Consider the following 12,104-nt stretch of genomic DNA (forward strand, 5'->3'; position numbering starts at 1 on the left):
GATATGCCCACCTATTTAAAAAGAACAAGGAGAAAACACAGGAAAGTAGACTCTTCTGGAGAAAATAATTCTTGGTTGAATGAATTAGGATGGACCAGATTTTAAATTTTCATTTTAATAATGACTTTAACAATGACAATTTTCCAACTTTTTATGAATGTCATTTTCACTTCTTTTGTGAATGAAATATTTCCAGCTATGTTTAAATGTTATCTTTTATTCTCTCCCTTCTGTAATATTTTCTGGTGGGGCTAATTTGTACTTTCTTATGCAAATTATGGAAAATGACCTCAGATAGGAGCGAGTGTTTTATTTTACATATGGTACTGTATCATTTTTCCTGGCTCACCGGGTAGTTCAGAGGCTTTTTCCACGGCCACTAACAGAATTCATGGAACAGAACAAAGAGAACGTTTGTATGTTCCCAATCAATTTCAGAGTCAGTGCATTCTGTGATCTTTTTTCCCTATTTAGGACCAACAATTAGGATGGCAGCCATTAGCTTTCATTGATTTTTAAAAAGGCAGGCATTTTTAAATATTTGCCCATTATAACTTTGTTCCTAGATTTAGAAAATAAATCAATCAGTTGACAGAATTTTCCCCATAATAATCTCATAAAGGTAGTATTTTATATTTTATTTTATTTTATTTATTGAAGTGAAATTCACCTAACATATAAAATTAATCATTTAAAAATGTACAATTAGTACACTCCCAATATTGCATATCTGTCACCTCTACCTAGTTCCTAAACATTTGCAAAAGAAAATCCCTTACCTATTAAGCAGTCAGTCCCCATTTACCCCCATCCCTAGCCCCTGGCAATGACCAATCTGCTTTCTGCCTCCACGGATTTGCCTATCCTGGCTATTTCATAGAAATGGAATCATATAACATATGACCTTTGTGTATGGCTACTTTCACTTAGCTTAATTTTTCTGAGGTTCATCCATGTTGTAGCATGTATCAGTACCTCATCCCTTTTTGATTTCTCTTGAAGTACTGAGATTGAGGATTGAAACTGGGGCCTTGTACGTGGGAGATCGATGCTCAACCACTGAACAACATCGGCTGCCCTGAGTTGGCTTTCTCATCCGTTTGCTTGTTGTTGTTTTCTCTAGAAGGCACTGAGAACTGAACCCGGGACCTCTCATGTGGGAGGCAGGCCCTAAACTACTTGAGCCACATCCTCTCCTACCTCATTCCTTTCGATGGCTGAATAATATTTCATTGTATGGATATACCACAATTTGCTTATCCATTCGTCCATTGGTGGACATTTAGGTTGTTTCCATCTTTTGGCTATTATGCTAGTGCTGCTATAACCATTCATGTACAAGGATCTGATTGAGTACCTGTTTTCAATTCTTTTAGGATATATCTAGGAGTAGAATTGCTCAGTCACATGAAAATTCTGTGAACCACCAAACTGTTTTCCACAGCAGCTGTACCAATTTACATTTTCTTCAGCAGTGTATGAGCCTTCCAGTTTCTCCACATCCTCCCTTAAAAAACTTATGAAGACTTCACTTTGCTTGAAAACATTCTGGGTGCATTAGTCCTCAGTAATTGTGAAAGTGCAGTCATTCTTAAGAATGTGCTCATGTGAGTCGCCCTCCTCGATTTTCTAACTTCCACAGCAAAGTACTGAGGCACCTAGCCTTTCGTACTAAAACATCCTTTACATTGACAATCTAGTTATTAGGAATATATTTGGTATGCTTTTCTTACTAACTTTTCTTTACTAACTTGACAGCTAGATTTGTACACATAAGGATGACTGCAAAAGTGTTATGAAAGAACCCATTCTCTTCTCAAGTACAAGAGCGACCTTGAACTTGTCATGTAAACTCATGATTATCAGTCTCTTCATCTCTAAAATGAAAGGCTTGGATCTAATGACCTCTAAGTTCCTTCCAGCTATATAACTCAGAGCCTCTCATTTTGTGTTAAATAAATATTATTAGTAGGGTCCTTGAAAAGTAAATAAAAATAAATTAATTATTCCAAAGAAATTTCATTTTCAGGTAAGTGTTCCTTGCTATTGTAGAACATTGGAAAACATGCAATCAAGATGTCTTATTTGAGAATCATCAAAAGAACCAAAGCTAGATATATTTTTATGATACCACAAAATACAATACTGGATGGCACAGATATTAAATATTATTATCATTTGCCTGATGGTAAACAAAAATTTTCCCTTGGAAATTTTCACTGCTTTTTGAATGCACTAGTCTCATAAATGACACAAAAGTAAGAATTGAACAACAAAAACACTTTCACTGTGGTGATTTCTATATATGTGACAAAATATCTCAAGTTCTTTTAAAATAATAAAAAGCTACTCATGGAGATGATAAGGACAGTGATAAGGATAGTGATGAAGTAACTTTCTGAAAGTCACCCAGGAAGTTCCAGAGAAGGGATATATAACCAGATCTAATTCACACCCCATCCTTAGCCTCTCAGCTTTACTTCTCAGAGGCGCTTATTAAAACCATTGTTCCTCCAGGGACATACAGATGGAATAAATGGCCCTGAAAAACACATGGATAGGAACATTAAGTCCTCCTGGACAGATACTCTTCAGTGTTCCCTCAACATTGTTTACATATTGTATCATAATGCTTTTCTCATGGTGCATTTTGTTTTCTTATCTCCTTTACTGGTACGGGAGCTGCATCTTGTTTATTTCTCTATCTTCAGCACAAAGCATTGAGATTGGTACACACTTAATAAAAGTTTGCTGAATGAAAAAAAATGAATGGATGAACAAACCTTAAAGTCCAGGCAATTTTAGAATAGTTCTGGACTTTACATTTTTATATAAATTTGTTTTATGTGTTACATGGTTAGCAGGGATAAAGTATGCAGGCTGGAACTTTCGGTCTTATGGGAAGTATGGATTCTTGAAATTGTTCCAGGGAATCAGACAGGAGATGACCAAAGTGACAAATACAAGCAAGTTTCCATGGGCTTACATAAATTATTTCATTCAATCCTCGTGATGGTCCTGTGAGGTAGATGTCATCAGTCCCTCTTTACAGAACGAGGCCTTGTTTTTATCCACTAGGACACAACACTGCTCACCATAAAACTTTATTTTAAATAAGCAAAGATTTATTATACAATTTTTTTTGCTTTTTAAAAAAACTTTTGTTTAGATCCATCATATGGTCAACAGGACTGAACCTCAGTCCCTGGCTAATGTCCATTCTTTAGTAATTGATCAAGAACAGATTATCCAAATAATCAAAAACAAAATACTTTCCTCTGTTATCACTGAATTCATTATTTATTCCTTCTGCTATTGTCATGTGTTTCTATAGGTGTTGAGATCATTGTTACTTTTCCAAGAGATATCAGTCAGTCCCGAGAAATGAGCCAAGAAGATTTGAAAAAAAACAAGTAAGGACTATTTTTTGAAACTTTAGATTGGAATTTAAGGAGGCAGTGATGATACCTGTATGGCAACCTACATTTTTTGTAATTTGGCCCAAAATAATACTCTAGAGTAGGGGTCCCAATAAATATTAGTGTGGCTGGGGCCAGATAATAAATATTTTAGGTTTTGGGTGCTGTATGGTCTCTGTTACGATTCAGTGCTGCCATTGCAGCATGAATGCAGCCATAGATGCTATGTAAACAAATGAGTGGGGCTGTGTGCTAATAAAACTTTATTTTGAAAAATCAACAACCAACTGGAGGCTGGATTTGGCCCATGGGCTGTAGTTCGCTGATGCCTGCTCTAGAGCAGTGCTGCTCAAAATGGTTCCACAGTCCTTCTGTTACCAGTCCATGATGAGGTCAGCACAGAACTTGAGGGTCACTAACATTTAGAACATTTAATACCAATTTGACAAAGTAATTTTATGTTCATTAATCTGGTAATTAAAAATTGGAGTTTATTTTTTGCTTGTTTTTGGTTTTATTTTTTATAGTAATTCACTTTTATTATATTTTACAAAAGTTATCAGTCTTTTTGTGTGATCTATCTGTGTCTTTAAAAAAAAATGAAAAAAAAAATGAAAAAAGTGATCAGTCCATGATGGATTTGAAAATTTAAAAACGAGTCCTTCACCAGAGACAGTTTGAGAAGCACCAAGCTAGTCAATGCCCTTGGAGAAGGAAAAGATGCATCCCCTATGCCTCCACTTTGCATCTCTGATTTCTCTGATCAAGGGATGGGGACTGGGAAACCTGAAATGGACCTAAATCACCTCCATTCAGGCAATGAACTGGGTGTAGAGGGTTTGGGAGCAAGTGGGCAGGTGAAGATGGCTTGTTATCTCTGGAATTCAACCATTCCACTCAGCAGCACCTTCTGGAAATAGTTCTCCAAACTTCCTAGCGATGTCAGACTGAACTGAAAACTGGAGATCCAGAGGACATGGGGAATGAGTTTTAAATTAAATGGTATCCCCCTTTTTTCAGTCAGATAATCTCAGGGCATCAAGAATGGACAAGAACACATTCTGCTTCTCTTGGAAGTGAAACTGAGATAGCAGACCTCAGGACAAAGACACCAGCCACATGTCCTTTCCTTTTGAAGAAAGAGGAAAGTTCCAAGGAGCTCTGCGATGTGAACTTGGGCTTTTTGTTGCCAAGACCTTGCTTAGAACCAAATCTCTCCAAGTCTGTAAGCAGAGAAGATGCTCCTCATTTTCCGAAGGAGCAGCGAAGAAATTCTGAAGGTAAGTTGAACATTACCTTCCCAGCATTTCCTTTATTCTTTCAGCCAACAACTATTTATTGAGTGCTTACTATATGCCAGCACTGTTCTAAATGCTGGCTACAGTAGTGCGCAGGACAGACAATTGCCCCTGTTCCCTGTCCTTGTGGGATTTTCCTGTAAAATATATACATAGCACAGTGGATGGTGGTAAATGCTATGGAGAAAAATCTATGAGAAAGTAGGTTGGGGTGTTTCGAGGTTTTCAGTAGGGTGAGTGAGGGATAGCATCATTGAGAAGGTAATGAACAAATACCTGACAAAGAAAAGGGAGTAAGCCATGTGTGTGTTTGTGGGAAGAGTAGTTCAGGGAATAGAAGGCCAGTGTAGGTGGAACAGAGTGAATGGTAGGAGGCGAGTGCAAAGAAAGAAGATTCGAAATGTCGGGGGTAGACCTAGATTACATAGGGTCATGCAGTATGTTGAAGGAATAAGGGAGATGGGGAGACTGTGGAGAGTGATCTGAAATGAAATTTCAAACAGTCTTTTAAAAGATGCTTTAAAATGTAATAGCTGTAGAATTACAAATTGTATCCTATAGTTGTGTCTTTCTGAATTATGTGCAACCTTGATTAAGAACCTCCGGATTAGATTATATTTTAGTCCTTGTTCCAGCTTCCATAATTTTTAACCTACATTTCATATTTTCCATTTCCTTTTCTCTCCGAGCTCCATTCTGGGTAATTTAATTTTATAAGTTTTCCAGTTCACTAAGGTTCTTCAGCTATATCTAATCTGCTGTTAAATCCTCCCACTTTGTTTTTACCCCCAATATTTTATTATGAAAATTTTCAAAACAGCAAAATTGAGAGAATTTTAAAGAACACCTTTATATTCACTACCTACATTCTACATTTAACATTTTGCTATATTTTCTTTATCATATCTGTTCATCTGTCCATCTCTCTATCCATTAATCCACATTATTTCTTGTTACATCTCAACATAAATTGCAGACATCAATACACATCCCCTAAATTCTTCAGCATTTTTACCATTAACTAGAGTTCAATATGTTTAGTTTTTTTTCCTTTTGAAAAAAGTGCACACAGTACACATTAACTGAACTTCTGCAAATGCATACACCTGTGAAAGCCAAACTGTATTGCAATATAGAATGTTAACATCACCTCAGATAGTTTCCTCATGCCCTTTTCCAGTCAATCCTAACTGTCTCCAACTCCCCTCAAGGCAACCACTGCTCTGAGTTTTTTCCACCACAGATTAGTTTTACATGTTCTAGAATTTGATACAAATGGAATTGTACAGCATATAGTCTTCTGTGAAAATCTTTTGTCACTTAGCATGAAGTTTTTGAGATTCACCCATATTGATATGTGTATCAATAGCTCATTCCTTTTTATAGCTGAATAACGTTCTGTTGTATGGATAGACCACAGTTCATTTATCCAGTCTTCAACTGATGGACATTCAGGTTGTTTCCAGGCTTTTGCTATTATAAGTAAAGCTGCTATAATCATTCTTGTACAAGTCTTTTTGTGAACATGTACATTTCATTTCTCTGGGGGTAAATTCTTAAGAGTAGAATTGCTGGGTCATAGGGTAGGTGTGTGTTTAGTTTTTAAGAAATGGTCAGAGCTTTTTTCAAAGTTTTTGCACCATCATACATTCCTGCTGACAACGTATGACATTGCAGTTGTTTCACATCCTCATGAGCATTTGTACTGCGTCTTTTAAAGTTTTTAACTCTAGTCATTCTGGTGGGCATGTGGTGGTATCTCATTGTGGTGGTAGTGGATCATTGTGATCTTTCCATTTAGGGTTTTTTTTTTTTAGGGCTTTTTTAAAAATAAAATTTTATTAATATGTCATTTATACATGAACATGTAATTGTATAGTAAAATTTTGGAATTTACAAAACAAACATGCATATCATCATACAGGGCTCCCACACATCGCCCTACCACCAATACCTTGCATTGTTGTGAAACATTTGTTAAAAACTATGAAAGAACATCTTCAAAATATTACTACTGAAGGACCAGCAAGATGGCGGCGGAGTAAGGAGCTCCTAGAGTCAGCTCCTGCTACAGGGCAGTTAGCAAACACCCCGAGCTCTCTGCAGCTAGCTGAAGCATCTGTTTGGGGGCTCCAAGAGGCCAGTAGAGCATCCTGCAACATTCTTGGGGGAGTGGAAGGAGGAGACTGCCCGTCTGCAGAGAAGACTCGTAAGTAGAGTGTTCCACGCCATGGAGGCCAGTGCCCATCCTCCACTGGAGGCACAAGCCGCCTTGGGAGCTCTTCCGCTGCTGGAATTGAAAGCTCCACTTCCCCAAAACGGGGGAGGAAGAGACGGTTGAGCACCAATTTCAGCTACTAATGAGTAAATCCAGTGGGCTACAGTATAATCCCGAGAACAGCTAAGGTTTGACCCTGTGCAAGTCAGAAAGAGTCTGGGAGCCGCCATCTTAACTCCACGCTTGACAGGAGGGGAATCGGGGTGGACTGAAAATCCCAGTGCTGGTGGGGACCGGCTTCTTCCATCCTGGTCAGATTGCATCTCTAGCCTAGGCCCCAGGGCCACCTCCAGCAGGGAGGAAGCTGGGGAGACATAAGTCAGCCTCTCTGGGAAATTGCCGGCCAAGCCATGGAGTCCGGTGATTGTTCTACTCTTGTGGCTCAAGCCGCCCCAGGAGCTGTTCTGTGACCAGAAGTGGAAGCTCCATTTCCCAAAAACAGGGAAGTAGGAGATGGTTGGCTGCCGATTTCAGCTACTGATTGGTAGACTTGGATGGCTAAGGAATAACCCTAGGAACAGCTGGGGTGTGAATTTGTCCAAGTCGGAAAAAGGCTGGTGGCACCATTTTGACACCACCCTCAGCCTGAGGGGAAGCCGGCAGAACCAAATATTACAGTGATTGTAGGAACCGGTTTCTTTCACCCAGATCAGCCTGCAGCCCTAGCCTAGGCTTCAGTCCCACCTCTGGCAGGGAGGAAGCTGGCTAGTTCAGCAACAACCTATCCACGTAACTAAGGGTACCTTTTTGTTGGCACAAACTGAGTAAGTAAAAGTCTACCGGGGCAACTGTGGTCACCTTGGACCTGCACTGCATAGATTGCTGCCCAGACCTGTTGTTCCATCCATGCTCCAGGCAGGGGAGAAAGGGAAATGAAGCTTCAGCAGTCTCTCTGGGCAACTGCAGTCTAGACCTGCATGACTTGGATTATTCCATGCAACTGTGACTCTATCCTTACCTCTGGGAAAGGAGAAAGTTGGGAGAAGCTTCATCCATCCCAGGGGCAATGAGGACAGCTTGAGCCTTCACAGTTTATAGCACCAAAAATATTCCTGGCTACTACTGCACAACCAGCAAGGAAGAAAGGGCAGAAAGCCCTAAACTAAAGAGAAAAAACTGCACCCAGAATAAATACTCCAGTAATCCTGATGCCAAGACACAACCAAAAATTACAATCCACACCAAGAAAGAGGAAGATATGGCCCAGTTAAAGGAACAAGATAAGCCTCCAGATGACATAAAGGAGTTGAGACAACTAATTATAGATATTCAAACAAATCTCCTTAATAAATTCAATGAGATGGCTAAAGAGATTAAAGATATTTTTAAAAATATTTTGAGGATGCTTTTTTTTTTAAAGATTTATTCTATTTATTTCACTTCCCTTCCCCCCTGTTTTCTGCTTTCTGTGTCCATTCGCTCTGTGTTTTTCTGTGTCTGCTTGCATTCTTGTCATGTGGCACCAGGAAACTGTGTCGCTTTTTTTGTTGCATCATCTTGCTGCGTCAGCTCTCCATATGTGTGGCACCACTCCTGGGCAGGCTGCACTTTTTTCACCCAGGGTGGCTCTCCTTGTGGGGCACACTCCTTGGGTGTGGGTACCCCTATGTGGGGGCGCCCCTGCATGGCATGGCACTCCTTGTGCGCGGCAGCACTGCACATGGGCCAGCTCACCACACAGGTCAGGAGGCCCTGGGTATCGAACCTTGGACACTCCATCTGGTAGGCAGATGCTCTATCAGTTGAGCCACAACCACTTCCCGAGATTAAGGATATTAAGAAGACACTGGAGGCGGCAGACTTGGCCCAGTGGTTAGGGCGTCTGTCTACCACATGGGAGGTCCACGGTTCAAACCCCTGTTCTCCTTGACCCGGGTGGAGCTGGCCCATGCACAGTGTGATGAGTGCAAGGAGTGCCGTGCCACGCAGGGGTGTCCCCACATAGGGGAGTCTCACGTGCAAGGAGTGTGCCCCGTAAGGAGAGCCGCCCAGTGTGAAAGAAAGTGCAGCCTGCCCAGGAATGGTGCCGCACACACAGCGAGCTGAAACAACAAGATGACGCAACAAAAGAAACACAGATTCCCATGCCGCTGACAACAGAAGCGGACAAAGAAGACACAGCAAATAGACACAGAGAACAGACAACCGGGGTTGGGGGGGGGGAGGGGAGAGGAATAAATAAATAAATCTTAAAAAAAAAAAAAGAAGACACTGGATGAGCACAAAGAAGAATTTGAAAGCATGCACAGAAAAATAGCAGATCTTATGGCAATGAAAGGCACAATAAATGAAATTTTAAAAACATTGGAATTATGTAATAGCAGATTTGAGGAGGCAGAAGAAAAGATTGGTCAGCTTGAAAAAATGTTCTCTGAAAGTGAACATATAAAAGAACAGATGAAGAAAAGAATGGAAAAAATTGAACAAGGTCTCAGGGAACTAAATGACAGCTAGAGATGTGCAAACATATGTGTCTAAAAATTGAACAAGGTCTCAGGGAACTAAATGACAGCTAGAGATGTGCAAACATATGTGTCATGGGTGTCCCAGAAGGAGAAGAGAAGGAAAAAGGGGCAGAAGGAATATTTAAAGAAATAACGATAGAAAATTTTCCAACCCTATTGAAGGACATATATATCCACGTCCAAGAAGCACAATATACTCCCATCCAAAAAATCCAAATAGACCAACTCCAAGACACATATTAACCAGAATGTCAAAGGCCAAAGACAGAGAATTCTGAGAGCAGCAAGATAAAAGCAATGCATAGAGTATAAGGGATACTCAATAAGATTAAGTGCTAATTTCTCACCAGAAATCATGGAGGCAAGAAGACAGTGGTCTGATATATTTAAGATTCTATAAGAGAAAAACTTCCAGCCAAGAATTTTATATCCAGCAAGACTATCTTTCAAAAATGAGGGTGAAATTAGAATATTCACAGATAAACAGAATCCGAGAGAATTTCTAAGCAAGAGACCAGGTTTACAGGAAATACTAAAGGGTATGCTAGAACCTGAAAAGAAAAAACAGAAGAGAGAGGCCTGGAAGAAAGTCTAGAAATGAAGATTATATCAATAAAAGTAACTAAAAACCTCAAAAGAGTGGTGAAAATAAAATATGACAGATAAAACTCAAGTAGACAGGAATAAACGTAATCAACAATGTAAAGCACTTGTATTCAGATAACTGCAACCCAAAGTTAAAAGAAATCTAAAAAGTCCTAAATAACTGGCAGAACATTTCATGCTCATGGATTGGAAGACTAAATGTCATTAAGATGTCAATTCTACTCAAATTGATATACAGGTTCAATGCAGCCCTGATAAAAGTTCCACCAGCATTTTTTAAAAATTGAAAACACAATTATCAAATTTATTTGGAAGGGCAAGGGGTCCTGAATAGCCAGAAACATCATAAAAGGAAAAGTGAACCCTATCTCTAGACTTTAAATCATACTACCAAGTTATAGTGGTAAAAACAGCATAGTAGTGGCAAAAGACAGATACATAGACCAATGGAACCAAACTAATGGCTCAGAAACAGACTCTTACATGTATGGTCAAATAATTTTTGACTAGCCTGTCAAACCCACACAGTTCAGGCAGAACAGTCCATTCAGCAAAATGGTGCTGAAAGAACTGAATATCTATAGCCAAAAGAAGGAAAGAGGACTTCTATCTCACACCTTATCCAAAAATTAACTCAAAATGGATCAAAAACTTAAAAATAAAAGCAAGAACTATAAAACTTCTAGAAGAAATTGGAGGAAAATATTTTCAAGACCTGACTATAGGTGGTGGATTCTTAATGGAGATAAGAGAAGGCCTGAGATGGACTACTGATGTTTAATGTATGTAGAAGTTTTAATTAGCTTTAATGTAAAAGTGTGGAAATGTATAGAATGGATGGTAAAAATAGTAATAGTTAGTCTATAAATAAGAATGTGGCTGAAAATGGTAGTCCAGGGATGTAAATGCCAATTGACAGAATGCTAGAGAATAATCTAGGAACTGGATAGCACAGTAAACCAAGAGGTGGAGGAGAATTGTGGTTGATGGTACAGATACAAGAGTGTCCTCCTTTGTGAGCTAGAGCAAATGTATATCATTACTGCAGGGTGTTGGGAACGCATGGGAAAAATGCAACTGGAATGACCTATGGACTATGGTTAGCAGTAATGATATAATACTCTTGCATCTGTGCCAAAGATGTGCTGTGTTGATAATGGAGCAGTATGGAAAATGTAAGCCAAATGTGTACTATGGACATGATAACAATCAGATGATATTATCTGATCTGTAACAAATGTTCCTGCACAGTGTGGTGTGTTGATAGAGGGGTGTTGTTTGGGAATTCTGCATATGTGCATGATTGTTTTATAAGTTTACAACTCTGTCATAAAAAATATATTTAAAAAATAATAATAAGGTGTGTTGAGGGAAAAACACATGAAATGTAAGATAAGGACTATAATTAGTAGTAAGATTTTGACAATGTTCTTTTGTAATTTGTAAAAAATATCTCACAACAATGCAAGGTGTTGATGGAGGGCTGATGTACGGAACCCCTGTATGATATGCACATTTGCTTTGTAAGTTCACAACTCTTAATATACACTTAATTGTTTATGTATGTTCATATATAAATGACATAAAGATAATAATAATAGGGAGGGTTGGGGGAAAATACTTTGGTTAGTAGTCATATTTTGACAATGCTCTTTAATTGTTAGTTAAAAAGGTTTAACAGTAATGTAATGTGTCGGTGGTAGGGTGAGTTATGAGAGTCTTGTATGATGTTATATATGCTATTACTATACACTTATTTATGTATGTTCATGTGTGGGTGTTATGTTACAATAAATTAATTAAAAAAAAATTTTTTTTAATTACTACTAACTATAGGCTGTATCTTCCCCAACCCATCTGATTATTAACACCCTATATTAGTTTTATACATTTGTGATCGTTCATGAAAGAACGTTCTCGTATTTGTCCTGTTAACCACAGTCCGTCTTCTACCCCATGGATTGCCCCTGTTATACATTCCCATGTTTTGTACAATCCGTTCAAAGTGTGTACTCAGTGGCTTTCATTTTCACCAGAG

At 38.8% G+C, this 12,104-nt stretch overlaps 1 protein-coding gene across 5 annotated transcripts in view; it reads left to right on the forward strand.

The window, feature by feature from the left end:
- MAP3K19 (mitogen-activated protein kinase kinase kinase 19) overlaps nt 1-12,104 on the forward strand; it is a 69,540-nt gene that overhangs the window by 35,465 nt on the left and 21,971 nt on the right. For all 5 annotated transcript variants that reach the window (XR_011649285.1, XM_058301091.2, XM_004480168.3 and 2 more), the window contains 2 exons: nt 3,335-3,413; nt 4,440-4,699. Coding sequence is in view for 4 of the 5 variants with exons in the window: in XM_058301091.2 (XP_058157074.1) it covers nt 3,335-3,413; nt 4,440-4,699 (339 nt within the window). In the remaining variant the exon portion in view is untranslated. The remainder of the gene's footprint in view (nt 1-3,334; nt 3,414-4,439; nt 4,700-12,104) is intronic.

The sequence above is a fragment of the Dasypus novemcinctus genome, chromosome 7 (assembly GCF_030445035.2).
Source record: "Dasypus novemcinctus isolate mDasNov1 chromosome 7, mDasNov1.1.hap2, whole genome shotgun sequence".
NCBI lineage: Eukaryota > Metazoa > Chordata > Mammalia > Cingulata > Dasypodidae > Dasypus > Dasypus novemcinctus.